The sequence below is a fragment of the Aptenodytes patagonicus genome, chromosome 12, assembly GCF_965638725.1.
Source record: "Aptenodytes patagonicus chromosome 12, bAptPat1.pri.cur, whole genome shotgun sequence".
Taxonomy (NCBI): domain Eukaryota; kingdom Metazoa; phylum Chordata; class Aves; order Sphenisciformes; family Spheniscidae; genus Aptenodytes; species Aptenodytes patagonicus.
The window spans coordinates 14,730,025-14,746,294 of record NC_134960.1 but is presented as its reverse complement, the minus strand read 5'-3'; the positions used below and the strand labels follow the sequence as shown (position 1 = coordinate 14,746,294).

General features: G+C 37.6%; 1 protein-coding gene across 4 annotated transcripts in view; it reads left to right on the top strand.

Annotated features, from left to right (window-relative positions):
- Nucleotides 1-16,270, top strand: part of GABRB2 (gamma-aminobutyric acid type A receptor subunit beta2) — a 181,844-nt gene that overhangs the window by 91,775 nt on the left and 73,799 nt on the right. For all 4 annotated transcript variants that reach the window (XM_076349674.1, XM_076349673.1, XM_076349675.1 and 1 more), the window contains one exon: nucleotides 9,605-9,687. In XM_076349674.1, coding sequence (XP_076205789.1) covers nucleotides 9,605-9,687 — 83 coding nt within the window. The remainder of the gene's footprint in view (nucleotides 1-9,604; nucleotides 9,688-16,270) is intronic.

Genomic DNA, 16,270 nt, shown 5'->3' with positions numbered 1-16,270 from the left:
ATCAGCATGAAGGCCTTTCTGATGTGCTTAGCTCTACTGCCTGTGCTTTCAACTCTCATCAGAAATAGAAAAAAAAATTTTTGATTTAGTACAGATTTTTTATAGTGGCTGACCTCTCTCAGGTAGAGAATGAAAGAGATATCTGTTACCAAAGGTAAGGAGATCCATTTTGCAAGAGTATGTCAAGGCGTGCAGAGTGCATTACAGCTGCAGTAGGTGAGGTAACTGTGCTGTAGTGGGTCGAATTGGTCAGGATAGCTCCCTTGTGACAGGAGATCTGTGGCTCTTATTTTTGGGGATCGCTCGACATGCTCTATTTTCTGAGTATGAGTAGCTGGTGAATGGCAGTTTGGTTTTTAGACCTATTCAGGGAGAAAGGAATTGGAGAATATCCTCTTTGTCATCAGTAAAAGCAGAACAGGAGAAAAAAATCTAAATTTCTTTGAGACTTGGTCATAGATAGAGGCGGCCTAGAGTAATGCTATCTGGAAAGTTTACATAAATGGGGCACTAGAAATAGCCTGGACAATAGTGGTAACTCAAAGGCACCAGCGTTAGCACATAATGCTGTGGCTGCAGATCTGCTCAGAGGAGGATTTTTTTCCCCTTACCCATTCTCTTTCACGGTAAGCAAATCACCCGTGGTTGTTTGTACCAGTCGCTTTGACATGGCACTGAAAAAGTTTCTGATGCATTTTGGGGAATGTCAGGTTGTGTGTAGACAGAAGGTAGAAGAAGAAATGAAGAGAAGGTGATGAAATATTTCATTCCTAGCAGCGGTGAAGTTCTGTTAGAGCAGAGTGAAGACGAAAGAAATTATGTTTGTGAGCTTTTTTTGCTAGTGTCCTGGTTTCGGCAGGGATAGAGTTAATTTCTTTTCTAGTAGCTGGTACAGTGTTTTGGATTTAGGATGAGAACAAAGTTGATAACGCACCGATGTTTTAGTTGTTGCTAGGTAATGCTTACACTAGCCAAGGACTTTTCAGCTTCCCATGTTCTACCGACTGAGAAGGCTGGAGGTGCACAAGAAGCTGGGAGGGGGCACAGCCAAACTGGCCAAAGGGACATTCCATACCATGGGACGTCATGCTCAGTACATAAACTGGGGAAAGCTGGCCGGGGGGGCCGCTGCTCGGGGCCTGGCTGGGCATCGGTCGGCGGGTGGTGAGCAATTGTACTGTGCATCACTTGCTTTGTGTATTATTATTATTATTATTACCATATTATTATTATCATTTTATTTCAATTATTAAACTGTTTTTATCTCAACCCACGAGTTTTTCTAACTTGTGCTCTTCCAATTCTCCCCCCCATCCCACCGGGTCGGGGGGAGTGACCGAGCGGCTGCGTGGTGCTTAGTTGCCGACTGAAATTAAACCACGACAGCTAGAATTAGAAAGGTAGATTGTTTAATTGGGGGGAAAAAAGCATAGAAAGTAAATGGTCTAATTGAAATCCTGCAGTAAGATAGAGAGGCAGTGCAACTATCCTTGCTTTTCAGTCTGTATGGATGAAAATTTCTAATCATAATTGAATTAATAAGTAATAACCTGTGTCTATTATTCTACTATGCTTTACACAGTTTGCCTTTATTCTGACTGTTAACTGTCTCCCTGTTTGATTGCTTTTAAAGTGTGACTCCTGCTTTAGCACAGGGACAGTTCATTTTATTTTTGTCTCAGAATTTTGTGAGGGTTAGAATTTTATGGGTTACTGCTTTGTTGTAAAGGTTCTTGAAAGAACCTTATTTTCAGGTCTGTGCTAGAGGGTTTTTACTGACTTTTTTCCATCTTTTTGGATCCGAGAGTAATTCTGCTTATGAAGAATCCACTTAAACTTATTATTTCTATTGACATTTCCCTGTGGAAAATGAGCCGCCTTATTCTGACTCACAAAAGCCAGAGGAATAGGAGCTTTGGGCTCTTATCTTACTTCTTCTGTAAGAATTACTAAATAAGCTGCAATCATAAAACTGAATGTGCCTTTTCTATTGAAGATTGTTTTGACTTTCACATTAATTTTTAACTTGAGTAGAACTTCCTTTCTCCAGAACGGTGAAAATCCCTTCCTCTTAGATGTCGCTCTGAATAGGCAAGTAATTGGTAATATTCTTGGTGGCATTTTGTGAGAAGAAAGGATCTTGAAGGATTGAATCTGTCACAGAAAGTATAGATTAATAACGTAGTGAAGAAGTGAATGCAGTTTCTGTATGAGCTCATTGTCCAGAGCACAAGTTCTTCACTAACAGAGGAAGGTGCGGGAGCCACAGGTTGTATAAACACCACCGACATCTGCCTTGAAGGTGGTTCCATGAGGAACTGTGTCCAGCAGTTGCTCGATGTCGACTACTGCAGACATTTCAGGGGTGGGGAGGATAGGGTTACACACTATTTTCTAAGACCCACATGATTTAACATTCAGACGCAGGCTCCTGAGGGAAACAAGGCAGGGTTCTTCCAAAGACAAGTGTTGCACTGTAGGGTGGTAGTGCTACTGTAGTTGTTACTCTCTTAAGACATAAAAAGGTAGCCTGTGGGCAAAGTTCGTACTATTTTACCTATGATAATCTGTACTTCCTTGTTTCTATGCTTTTAGCAGCAGTAGTATCTGCACAATTTGTGCATTGAAGCAGTGCATATTTTGTGGAGAAGGTATTCCCTTTTTCCCCTAGCTCTTCAATTATTTAATTAAAACATTGTATCTTTATCATCCTGGAATAAAAAATGTTAATGTAGGGTACGTATACAGTCCAACATATTCTCTAGAACTAAGCACTGGTTATTTCAGGCACTGAGAATTGATTAAAAAGCCACCAAATCCATGTGTCTCCTTAGAAATTTCTAGCTCTCTTCAGTAGTTTAAGAGAATCTGTTAAATTTAATGTAATATCAGAATTTTAAGTTAACTATTTTTAAAGAGAATGCGATAAATTTTAATCTTCTTATACTCTCATGTATATAAAGTTGAATTACTAGAACACTCCTCCCGAAAGGTTGTGAGGACGGCATTCCATATGTTCTGAAATGCATGAAGTTATACAATTTTCTCTAAGAAATTTATGAATGATAAACTTTTTTTCCTGTTGAAGAGGACACAACTGGTTTAAAGATGTTTTGTATATACGGTTTATTTGTAGTACACAACATGTTTTGGGTGGTAGCAATATAAATTTTTAGGAGAAAGAAGCTGAAATAATGCACTTCTTATTTCAGTGTTAACATTATCTGAGTGAAATGAACATGCAATTTTCACAACCAGAATAAGGAACATGTTTTGCAAAATATTTGAAAGGAAAACTTTCAGTTTTCCAGTGATGGTCATAAAGCAAAAAGACTATGAACTCTGTATAAGTGGAGGAAATGTACTAGCTCTTTATTCCAAGGTTGGTTGTCACATACTGAGTCACTCAGCTATCGTGCTCATATTGTTTCATTGTTCTGTAAGTCCTGTAGTTTTTTAGCATTCTCCCTTTTATTTATTTCTATTTCTTTTGAAAGGGAGAAGTGAAGTGAATGCTGAAAGACAAGGATGCGTTTCCCATTCATAAAATATTAAAATTATGAAGTGCTTCTCTGAGCTCTTCTGCCATAACTGCTGCATTGTGTTATATGGGTTTTTTTTCTAGAGGAGCACATATTACTTCAGAGAAAGGCTTGAATAACTTCAGTCTAAAGCTGAGGTTATTGTACCAGGAGATTTTACTGCAGAGTCGTGTGCTTTTTGCAGGGATTTAAATTGAGAACATGATGTCGTGGCTGAGTTTTGGACTCAGTGACAGGATAGTAGGCAATGCTCTCTAATTTAAAGAACAATTTAGAGAGCTACATGCAGAAAGATATAGCAGAAAACTGGGCATCGTTGCATGGAAATCTGCAACAAAATTCTGATTCTTCTGATTCAGAATTCCTTTACCGTGAAATACTAATAGCTAAATTCTCCAGTTTTCCATGATTCTTCCCAGCTGGCATGCATATGGCACAACAGGCTATCCTTCAGCAGAGAAATGCAGAGCTTCTTCCCAAGAAAGATTAGAGGCATATATATTTTAGTTTCCTCTGAAAAACCTTGTATGCTTCTTTTACCAGCAATATAAACTACAACAAAACTTAATGAGGTTGAAGTTTCTGTATGTGTTCTGACTCCCTGTGTTTTATCAGCTACAAAAGGTTTTTTCCTATCTTGTATTACATTTAGAAAATGCTTTAGCATCTTATCCTTCTTATCCTTAACTTGTTTTATGGTTGCACCTTCTAGCTTTAACAAATACCCTTAGTGCTTTCAGAGAGTACCTAACTATTCAAGGACTGCACACAACAGAAACAGAGGGAAGATATCTACATGTCGTTAGATAGCCAGTCCTGGATGGGGGGACTAAGTTGGAACTTAGCTTGGAATACCCACGAAATGTTGAGAAGTGGTATTAGAAGAGAGCATATTACAGAGTCTGTGTAGCCTGAGCATATCATTTAATCTCAAACTGAGGCATCAACATCAATAAAACAATTGCTATTTTTTTCCTATAGAACTAGACTGAGAAACTCTATATGCAGTTTACAGCTGAAAGATTATAGCAGTCAGTAGCTTGAATGTTTAGATTTAATGATGGACTTGTAGAAATGTCACTGTTGTTTATCCTTTGCTAAAGCCAACTCTTAACCTACGATCATACAAGGGAAGCTTATCTTTTATGTGAATAGGCAGAAGAAGGAAGAATTCTGTGAACATAATAATTAGCAATAAATCTATTTTAATTTAAAAGTAGATATGTTAGTATGTCTAACAACCTTGACACATATGTCTAAATCCATTATTATTGTTCGGGAGAGAGATTTGTCACATCACAGTTTTGTTCCCAGATTTCCACGTATTTGAAATTGGTTCTGCTGGCTGCTGCCACCGCCAATGTTTCCAACTGTCACGCAGCAGGACTGTTTCCAAGAAGCAGAAGTGAACAGTGGGTTTAGCTGCAGTACATAGTTACAGCAACTAATTAAGAGAGTTTGTGACTCCCAGTAAGTGTGTGCAGAGGATTCTTATGAAGTCCATGATAAAGAGATGCAGTCTGTTATAGAGCGTGGTATCCTTGCAAGCTCTTTGGATTGCTCCTGATATTGTTAATGGGGAGTCACAGTCTGCCTTCAGATAGGCAAATCTGAAGCAGAATCTCACACTGCTTTTGACAGGATGTATGTGCATACATTTAAAGAAAGAATTAATCTTTGTATTTTCCTGGGCTTCATCTCTGTCTTTGACTCAATAGGATCACGATCTGCCAGTGCTAGAGTTAAGAGAGTGTTATATAGTTCTCATACTACCACTCTACTCAGAGGAGCTATCTGAAATAGTCACCTTCTTGCTCATCATTTCTGTTGTGTCTGTAATCCTGTAATTACAGGTCAGGGTTGCTAACTTCCAGGGCAGAGATAAGTTTTTATTGCTGCTTATTCCCCATAACTTTGCAGAGCCACTGCAGCTCTGAGAGGGAATTGCATTCTGTCCATCTCCATGTATCATTAGCATTGCTCTCCTGTCTTTCAGTGCTGTTTTTTCCTCACTGGTGATGTCAGAACTGTTTAAGTTGCTATTTTGAATTTCAAATCCCACTTGAACTTGTCAGAAGAGCAAGATCTATGGGATTTTGAAAAACTGTCCCCTACATAGCACTGAAAAATAAGAACTATTAGCACTACTGGGATAGTATTTGTTAGGGGTATTATTTTCTGCATCACTTTAAGTTTGGAAGTGTTACAAAAAAGTTATTTATGGCCTTCAACTTTGGCCTGTGAAAGGAGCAGTACCAACTTCCAGCTCTTATTTGAATCATAGAACTTCCCCAAAGGTTTGGGGACAAGGGCAGACTTTCAGGTTTCTCAGAAATAATAGTTTATCTGAATTATTTTGAATTAATGACAGCAAACTTTACTTTCCCTGCAAGTTAGTTGTGGTGCAGGTTTCTTCGCACTGTAGCTATGCTTGTTTTGACACATGAAGTTTTCTTTAGGTCTACTTCATAATACTTTATTTAGTCAGTTTAGAGCTTTAGGGTTTGCTTTTTTTTTTGTGCTCCATAATCAGTCTACATTCAAAATATATATCATAAAAGAGGAAGCTGAAGACTGGTTTGCATTGTTAGGAATCATAAAATGAAATATCACAAGGTTTCTCTTTCTTTAACAGTGGATGAAAAGATTAGTGTATGAGACAGTTCTGTAATGTGTTTCATTTCATATGGTGTTTCTCTGAGAGCACTGTTACTCTGTTATCATCCCTAATGACTGTAATGCATTGAGTCACAGTGTTGTTTCTTAAAAGCTTTCACCTTTTCGTTGTTTGTTCTCAAGGTTACATTATGCAAAATACAATGTTATATTTTGTGCACTAGTTCAGGCTGTATAAAAATATTTTTAATCTTTTTATGAAAATTGAAATAGATCTGTTCTGGGGAAGAGTCTTTATGCCTGTTTCAAGTATTCCTAGCTGCTATAATGAACTGCTGTTTCTTCCTCTGTCTGAAAAGTTATAGGTCATGTGTCTTGACTTTAAAATTATTCAGAGGTGGTAATTCTTGCATGCTCTTGCATTGGTAATTTGGTTTAGCTATTCACCATGAATTGCAAACCACTAAGAATTATCAAAAGGTAGTTTTGTTGTTTAAATAATTTTGAAGATGAAAGAGAACTTTTTCTACTTCACCATAAATGTGAGAAAAGTCAAGGTAAAAATATGAGGGAGGTACGAAGAGAGGAAAGGACAGACTTCTTATTTTATTTCAATGGATTTGCATTATGGATAAGAATGAACAAGCGAGTTGAATTAAATACATTATTCAAAACTACTGTTTTGGTTTGATTAAAACTCTGCTCTACCAATCATTTTCATTACTGTGCCACTTTGTTTTTTTTCTTTACTTTCTGATGAGGTAAGGCACTGTGTCTTTTAATGATTTGATAATGTTCCCTACAGAGCTTTTATCCTAGTTAGCTGCAGCCTTTGGCCCCTTTTGTGGTATTTGTTGCACCCAAAAATCCTACTGAAGATATGTCAGAATTGTGAGTGCTCAGCTCCACCATCAGCGTGAACATGCACTTTGCTGCGGGTGGCACAGGTGTGGTTTTGTCTCTGTGCTGAAGCCCTTGGCCTAGTAGACTCTGGTAGGAAGAATGTGTTTAGTGCAGAAGAAGGTATTAGAAAACTTAGTAGTTAACCAGGTTAATATTTACCACGATTCTTTTGTACGCTTAAACCTTGGCTGTAAATCTATGCTCCTGCCTTTTCCTCTGTGAACTACTGAAATTCTTCTAAAACTCATTAATACCCAATACTGAGGGTATTAAACAAAACAACAAACCTCCCCACCAAAAAAACCAACTAAACAAAAAACATGAGCTGTAATTTTTTTTCTGGTCTCACTTCACCTTTCCTGAAGTTTGTCCCAAAATAGTCAATCTTACATTGATACTGGAACAGGGCAATTTCTTTGATTTCTTTTTTTTTTCCCCTCCAAATTTTAAAATAAGGAACCAAGTATGAACTGCTAAGAGGTTTTTTTGATAGTATATGCTGCTGCTTGCTCCATTTGCATTTGCTATCAACAAACATATATTCCTCAGCAGTCTGGTTTTGTTAAAAGCTGGAAGACTTCCATTGAGGGGAGCCAAAGGATTCTTTTCCCCTGCTTTTGTCCACTCCAGAAAGCTTTCTTTTGAAGCATTTGTGGTGACTCACACTGATTGAAAACAATACATTTTCAACAGCAATTCAGTGAGTACCCATGTAGTGCTTGAAGAAATAACTTAGTTCCAAAAGGTGTTCCTTTTCTCTGAAAGTCCGATACATGTGAACGGTCAAAATGTAAAATTAAGGCATCTTGTCTAGATTGACAAGAAGGAGGTAGGACTTACTAAGTGTTTATAGGAATAACTTGCCCCTACTTTTGTTCTCTTTTCTTTGAAGAAATTTACAGGGATTTTTTTTCTGGAAATGACAGTAAAGCATTGTTAGATAGGACAGTAAGGATACTAATGAAAAGACTGTATAGCTTCAGTGTTTCTTAAGTGCCTTGTGGAAAGGATTGCTGGAGTCAATTTTGAGTGAATTTTGAGCCTCTCTCAGGCAATTGTAGTTTTCTGCTTCTAACAAACTCTTATTCGGTATTTAAGGAGAAAGAATGAGGTCCGTCAAATGAAAGAGTTCTCTGTCTTGTCAGATCGAAGAATGCGAAAGAATTTTTTTGAACAGTTATCGAACAGTCTAAATATCTACTATGAAAGGCCAGTAACCCTCATACAGGGGGACAGGATTTTGAGAAGAAAACTGTTTGTCACCCAGTCTCTCATGAATGCCCTGGAAAGATGTAGCTGCTGATACTGTCAGATGATGCGGTGCCTGCGTGTGCTGTAGGCACTCCATCTATCCACTTGGGTCCCATTTTGGAGGCACACCCACATCGTCTTGGATTTTATGATTTGAGCTAAATCATTTGGTCAACCTTCAGCTCAAAGAAAGCTTGTACAGTTGGCTGCTGTGCTGTGCGATGCTCATTTTTCTACTGGTGTGGAAGCAGATTCCCCAGATGCAGTTGGCCGGTCAGCTGTACTTAACACAGAGGAGAAAATCCTTGTTTCTGAGGAGTCTGTATGAATCACCAGGCTCTAGCAGCTGTAGGAGAAGGGCTTTTACCAGGTAGAGGGGAGAGAAGAAAGGCTAGAAACCTCTCAGCTTATGCACTAAATTGACATCTGGTCCTATGTGGACTATGTGCAGGACATACTATTTTGACTGTTGGCAGATTCCAAATTGTAATATTTTTTAATTACTACAGAGTTATATAGCATGCTCTCAGGGGGAAGAAAAAAAAAAAGATTAAGAATTGATTTTTGTCTACACATTAAGACGACTTGACAGGAACACAGTTAAACTGCTGAGAATTGCTTCATATCCAGCTCAGGGTCATATTCCTCCCTGAAGTTTATCAGCAAAAGATTCATTGACGGTACAGATGTTTCTCTCAGCATCTAAAAGGCATGCTTGACACATGGTAATGTTAGTAGGTTTGGTGAAATCTGGAAGCACAAATTTCGTCTAAATGTTTTGTGAAAATGGCCCTGGAAATGTTTGCTTTCTAACGTGAAGATAAAATAATACTTCATTTACAAAACACTATTGAACAGAAGAAAGAAGAATTAAGTTTCATGAAGGGATTAGGTTATTAACCCAGGATACGAAGTATGTGTCTTTCTTTGTTCCTCTTTATATTTCCTCTGCCACCTTTCTTTGAGCCTTTCCTTTTTGGCTTGAAGTCCTTCACTATAAAAATACTGCTATCGTAATTCATGCTTCATTTTGTCAGGATAAATTGGTTGATGACTATTAAAGCTTACAGTACTGTGATAATAATGCGTAAAGGGGAAGCTCTCTGTTCGCCCACCAGACTGGCATAACCTTCTAGAACAACATTAGTTACAGTAAGCAGCAGATATGGTTTTTCAGTAAAAATAGGCAAGAGCATTGGTCCTGTAGAAATATATTTTGTTCTTTCAGCTATGTGTGATCAAAGAAAGACTGGAATGAGACACATTAACACACTCTTCTGTTTCCTTCCCAGAATTACAACAACAGCTGCTTGTATGATGGACCTACGGAGGTATCCGCTGGATGAGCAGAACTGCACACTGGAGATTGAGAGCTGTAAGTACTTCTGCAAATCCTATTTATTCTGTGGTCAGCTGCTTCAGAGTTTTTATTTCTGTCTTTTTTTTTTCTTTTTTAACATGCTACTAACCTAGTTGTCTTTCCATCTGATGACATTTAGATCCTTGTAAACACATGTGAAAAAATAGCTTTCCAGATGGATTAGTAATTTGTGACACAAGGATTAGCAAAATTTATTCTGTGTTTTGATGGACAATTTACAGCTTTAAAAGTCTCATTCAAATGCCTTGTTGGAGTTCACGTGAGGAGCATGAGGATTACTGCTGAACTGTGTGGCAGCTTGTTTCCGTTTATAAATAATGGCAAGAGGTTAGAATTGTCCTTGAAATAGGTGTTTTGTGGGGTTTTTTTCTAACCCCTGTGCTGTAGTTAAACTTTCAACGCATGCAATGCAGTCTGTTATATATACTGATTTAATAGCTGGTGACTCTGTCAAACTTTCTATGTAGATAAAACTTGTGAAATAAAATTTCAAATCTCTTTTCACTGAAAAATCTTCAGGGAATCTAAGTACATCAGAGAAAAAACAATTCATGATCACTTTTATAAAGACAAAATTGTAAGCATGCATTATTTGGCACTCTAGTTAAGATCATATCAGCACTTTGAAGATACATTTCCTTTTTCAGGATAACCATAGGTAATTCAGCTGGGGTGTATTATTAAGTTGAATGTGGCAAGCAAAATGGAAATCAATGGCATGTTTTAAGACACAGTACACAAAAGTATGTGTATTTTTAAAGTAACTTCTGTATTATAAAAGACTGGGATTTCTGTGTGCACTGAAATACAAAATGATAGTAGCCTGTGCCTACAGTCTGGTAAGAACTTCGTAGAGCTGAGCTGCTTCTTCCTATTCTAGAAAGCATTTAAGAATATGCTTTAAATTTGTGTCCAGGATTCATTCATTTTAGTGTAATTTAAAGATATGCCAAAATCCTTTCCTGAATTAAAGTTGTGACACTGCCGTCTGAAATAATTTACACACATAAAATAAGCAAAATGGGTCTTTATCATTAAAGTTCACCCCTTCTCTATGCTGAAACACACAAGTGGCAAATGTGATGATGGACTTTGCTCTTTTGAGAATGGATAAAATATTGTTGTGTGGTTTGTTGGGGTTTTTTTCAGTTCTTTATAGATTTTCTATTGATAGCATTTGATTCAAAATTTCATACCTGCAGCCTTTTACCAGTATAGTAGGCTGATTTTAATGTGCGAGACAACTACTGGCATAACGGCATTCAGGTTTACAGAGTTTTTTACTGAGAATGTGGCTTGCTATGCCGGTATCTTTTAAATGTTGTTGTAGCGAGGACCTGGAATTTTTCTTTTGTCCAATTGTGTGTGTAAGGTGGAAAGCTGGAGAGTCAGAGGACACCCTTTCTCTCTATTTACAGCATTGTTTAAACAGTCAACAAAGTCTTGCCATCTCTCCGCATTGCTGAGATGCCTGAATCTTCTTGGGTTTCACAAACTAGATATCCCCTGCCTGTCATGCTTGCAGGACCCACTCTGGGAAGTATTCCCAGGAAATACCTCCCAGGTCAGTCCTTATGCAAAACTGAAAATTAAATTATGTCCCTGCTTTTCAAAGAGAGCACTTGTTCTCGTTCAGACTTAGAATGTGGGACCTCTGGGTTGAAATTTCCCTTTCATCTGATTTGGAGTAGAAGCTTGAAGCCAGATCAGTTATCTTTCACAACTGCATAACTTTCACAGATAATAGTCTTTCCTGGAACAGTACAGTAAGGTCTTTCTCTTCCTCACTCATTTTCCAGCAATGGGTTCTAGCTTTTGGTAGAATTTTTTTTTTTGCATGGTAGTAAGAACAGATGACTTGGCATTTCATAACACTGTTCACATAAATCAATGTTCTTAATATTGTTACAGTCCTCAAGGTTATCCAGTTCTTGCTATCTTTGTTCTGATCATCCTTTGTCTTAACAGTGCCTGCAGATTTTGTTTCATTAGAAATTTCATTAACACACAAATACTAAAGAATATTAATGCCAAGAAGGAAGAGCTTTGCTTATAATTATTCTCTGTACTGAGCATGATCTATTCTTTCAGTGCTGTACAATTTCCTACACATCTTTTATATATCTTTACTAATTGTCTGTTCTTAGATAGTTCTATATCAAATGTTTTAATAAAGTCCAGGTTAGATATACTTTGTTTAAAAAAGTAGTTATTGTCCAGCCAGATCCTTTGAGTGAAGTCATGATAGATTTTTATCCCATTTCCATACATGTTAATGTCTCTGTTCTTCCATTCTTTCTCCGCTTCCTCATTCCTTTTCCCCCCTAATCCTGTTACTGATGCCAGAGTTGATTGGCTGCTTAGCTGCCTGGGTTACTTTTTTCCACGTGTCACTGTGTTTACTGAACTTTGTGGCCAATATCAGATATTTGTTAATCTAGATTTGCATAAATCTAGTTTAATTTACAAATTAGAAATTATGGTGGAAAAGGGTTGTATGTAAAATAGAAAAAATGAAATGGGGGAGGTGGTATGATCTATTAAGATACAAGAGACAGCATTTTTCCTATTTCAGTCTAAGGTAGTGTTAATGAGATTAGAAGCTGAAAGTATGAGAGGACTATTCCATGTTAGTTCAAAGAGCATCGGTTTTGAGAACTGAAATCCTATTTGTTCACGTATAGCTAGTTACATCTCTGTCATCATTTTTTGCTTTGCTCATCCTTAAAGGGCAGAACCATGTTGAATGTTTGCTTTTGCTATGATGCTTCTAAACCTGTAGGCCATATTTTTCAAGGAGGTCTAATCTGAGCTATTCTACTTCTCCCTTTCTTTTGTTATTTCCCAACACACTGAATAGCAGGGTTATAATACCGGAGGGAAATCAATTTTCCTGTGTATTCATTTCTTAGTTTCCCAACTTGCAGGCAACAGAGAGCTTTTTCCTTTTAGTTGAATATTGACTTGACTCAGTAAAATACCTCTCCTTTCTGCTCCCTACCTCTGCCGCTGCAGTGTGCATTGCCGAGTTTCTGATGATGCTCTAGAATAATTTTATTCCTCTGCTGTTTCCTGCCTCTCTGGAGTTGTGACTGTTGAAAGGAATGTCTTAGCTAATCAACCATAAAACTAGTGGGAGCTCAAAGGCAAAAAGGAGTACAAGGGAGTTTGAAGAATATTTCTTATTCTTATAAACAAATAAAATATCATATTGCACATCCTCTAGCATAAGAGAGAGAAATGATTGTGATTCTTTTGAATATTTATAAATGTAATCATTCAAGATTCATCTGGTACATTTGGACCTTTGTCCATTTCAATTATGTGGTACCACATAAAGACAAAAATTCACTTCAATTCCTTCTTATTTCATAATGTGTTTGGCATAGCTATATTTATGTTATCCTGAGGTATAATTCAGAAAATGCCTGCCTTGTGACAGTGATTTTTATTTTTTTCCCATTTGTGGAACAAACAAGAACACACCGAGTTTCTCCTTAGAAGCATATTCTCAGAAACATTTTCCATAGTGTATTAAAGATGTGGCATTAAAAAAAGTGCATTAAAGCCCTGTTGTCTGAAGCCTTATCAAACAGGGAGCTTGCCACTCAGACGTACTGACTGGGGAAAAAGGGCAGAGTCAGAACAGCGCGCACAGATGGGGAGGAAGGACTGCTTTGCTGACGAATGAGAAATAATTGTTTTCAGGATATTTCATGTCTATAACAGCCTGCAGTGTTTGGATCAGAAATCATTAGATTTTTTTTTTTCTGTTTCGTGACAAAAAGGCCACAGAAGCACACTAAGATAAGTTAAAAACTTCTGTTCGATAACAGAATCTAGAAAAAGCCAGAAAGAACAGAGGTGAAAGAATATCATTCCTCCCAATAGCAGTGCAGCTCAGTATCAAATACTTTCTAATCAGATCATCTGAAAGCTCATCAACAGGAGAAACAGAAGTCATCTTTGTGTGCTCAAGGTGACTTTACAAGCACATTTAAGGCACTGAAAAGAAATCAAAGATGCCTTTTGCTAAGCCTTGAGTACTTTGCAGATGGCTGCTCTGGCCATTGATCAAAGTTATAATCAGGTCACACGGGACAAATGGTAGAACTCCAGGAACCGACCAGGCAAGGATTTTCTGGGTTAGAGGCGAATGTGCTTGATGCCAGGCAAGAGACTCTGCCGATCCCCAGGGAGTGGGGTGTTCAGCAAAGGAGGATACCACGGGAACGTGTCACTTCCAACAATTCACAGTAAGTGGAAAGCTAAATACATGACTTCTGGACCACTGAAGGTTAGAATCTTAATAGTTGTTCTCTTCTTTTAATTTTTTTTTTTTCTTTCAGTTTATGAAGTTTAGCATGTGTCCTGTCTCCTTTGTCCCTTCAGCTAAGTCTGTTTTGCATAGTGGCTCTTGTACAGGGAGGATATTCCTCTGTCAGTAGAAGCTGACCTTATCAAAGTGCCCCGTTTCCCTCCTTGTTCCTCATCTATATGTTCGGATGTCTTAATTTGGATTCTACGACAATTCAACCTGTGCAGCACTTTGAGGGGGAGGAGACATAGATTAATAAACAGTGATGGGTTCCACCTCTGTACCCACACTCCGTCCATTTCAGCAACATCAGCTTATAGTGTGGCTTCCTCACGACAGGTACTGTGTTCTTTATTTGTCCTTAGTAATTTCATCTGAAGTATGTTGAGAAGAGCAGAAAAGAGGTATAATTTCAGTGGCATAATGCATACTGGCAATGAACAGGAAATCCTTGACTCCTCTTAAGTGTGTAGATAGGATGATTCAATAAGGGCTAAACAAAACCCCAACAGTAGATGATTCTTCTGGCTAGTCTGAAGAGGGGAAGGAAATTTAGACTAACCACCAGCACGTATGATCGGGGCACATTGCATAAAAATGAACCAGTGTTTGTAAGGTTTTGATAACTCCCTTCCGCCCCCCAACCAGGGACTTCGGTCAGGCTTTCAGACTGGAACTCAAGTAACATCCAAGGTATATTACCCTGCAGGTAGGCAAGAAGGAATTATATTCCTTATTTTCTGTATAACTCAGTGCATCTTTGCAGCAGTCTACATCTTGGAAGCTCTCATAACACAAACAAGATAATGTACTGTTTGCAAATGAGCAAAGAATTAAACAGAAACTCTGCAACAGCTTCTTAGTGCTTTGAAGCAACCTGGCGTTAAATTTAAAAGGGAATACAAGATACTAATATCCAATCTCTGCTTATCAGCACCAGACAATACAGGCAATGTAGATTTCCACAGAGAAATTCATAGCTTCAAGCTCTTTTTTTTTTTTTTTTTTATCATTCTACAGTTGAATTTGGAGAATATATAGAATCATAAAGACATAGAGACAAAACGCAAATGGTTTTAAAATTTCTAAAGTATTTTGCTTTTTATATCCAGTCTGAGCTAGAGTACATTTGTCCTTATTGCACATAACCCTGCCTTTTATCAAGGGATTATTGGAAACAAAAAAGGCCCATTTCAAATAGTCCATAGCCAGAAAGAGATTATAGTTTATTTTTATTATTTTCCTTGGAGTACTTTTTTTTTTTTATTAGAAGTTTGCTGTACTTAAAATGGTTTAAAGCCTTGATTCAGTCAGTAGGCAATTCAGGCAGAATCTGGTGTATGTTGAGTCTATCACTAATATTTATTGCTCTGCCAAGTTCTCCTATTTTGGTTTAGGCACAAAAGTAATTGCTTTTAGTTGAACAGTAGCTTGCTTGTCTGCGATTTTTCACTTGCTGCCTGGTGCTTCTAAGTGTTGGACCCGATCATTGTTAACTGTAGAATCACAGTTGAAACTACACAGATCTCTGAAAGGGGCAGAAAAAATATGCTCAGTGCTGCATGCATCATCTTCCTGCCAGCAAGAGGTCACATTACGTCAGAGGCTGTTGTTCCTGGTAATAAGTAGCCATTGTTTTGAAGTGGCAATACCAGCAATTTTCTGGTTAAGGTGGCTGTATTTCTTGAATTTGGCCTAATGACATATTAATTGTCATACTTTTTTCTATCCTTGTGGCAGCTGTAGGTTATGTTACAGCTTTTATTTGCATTGAGTTCATAACAGTTAACAGACATGACTTCGCAGTGGGATGTGAGAATAATCCTTTCCCTCCCCCTTTCTCTTTTTTAACCGACAAAACCATTATTGACATACAATGTTTTGCTTCCCTGTAATGCGTGGCTTACTATCCATTTAGTGCTAAACAAAGTTTTATTCAGGACTTAGTGAAATGACCTAAATAACAAAGTGCTATTTGTAAATAATGCACTTACTCCAACCTCTGTCAAAAAAACTTGTATGTAGCAGTTGTGCCTCACTTGCAGATAGAAATAGTAATGTGTAATTACTACTTTTTTTTTTTTTTTTGTGGAAGAGTGAAATGTTTCAGCATTCATATGTAGCATTAAATCCACTTCCAGTTTTCAAGCTTTTTTTTCTTTGGATGTGTCCAATTAATGATGAACTGAGAACACCCGTCAGGCTTTCTGCGAGGAGCAAACTTCAAATATGTTTTAGTCTATGCTTTTTAAAAAAAAA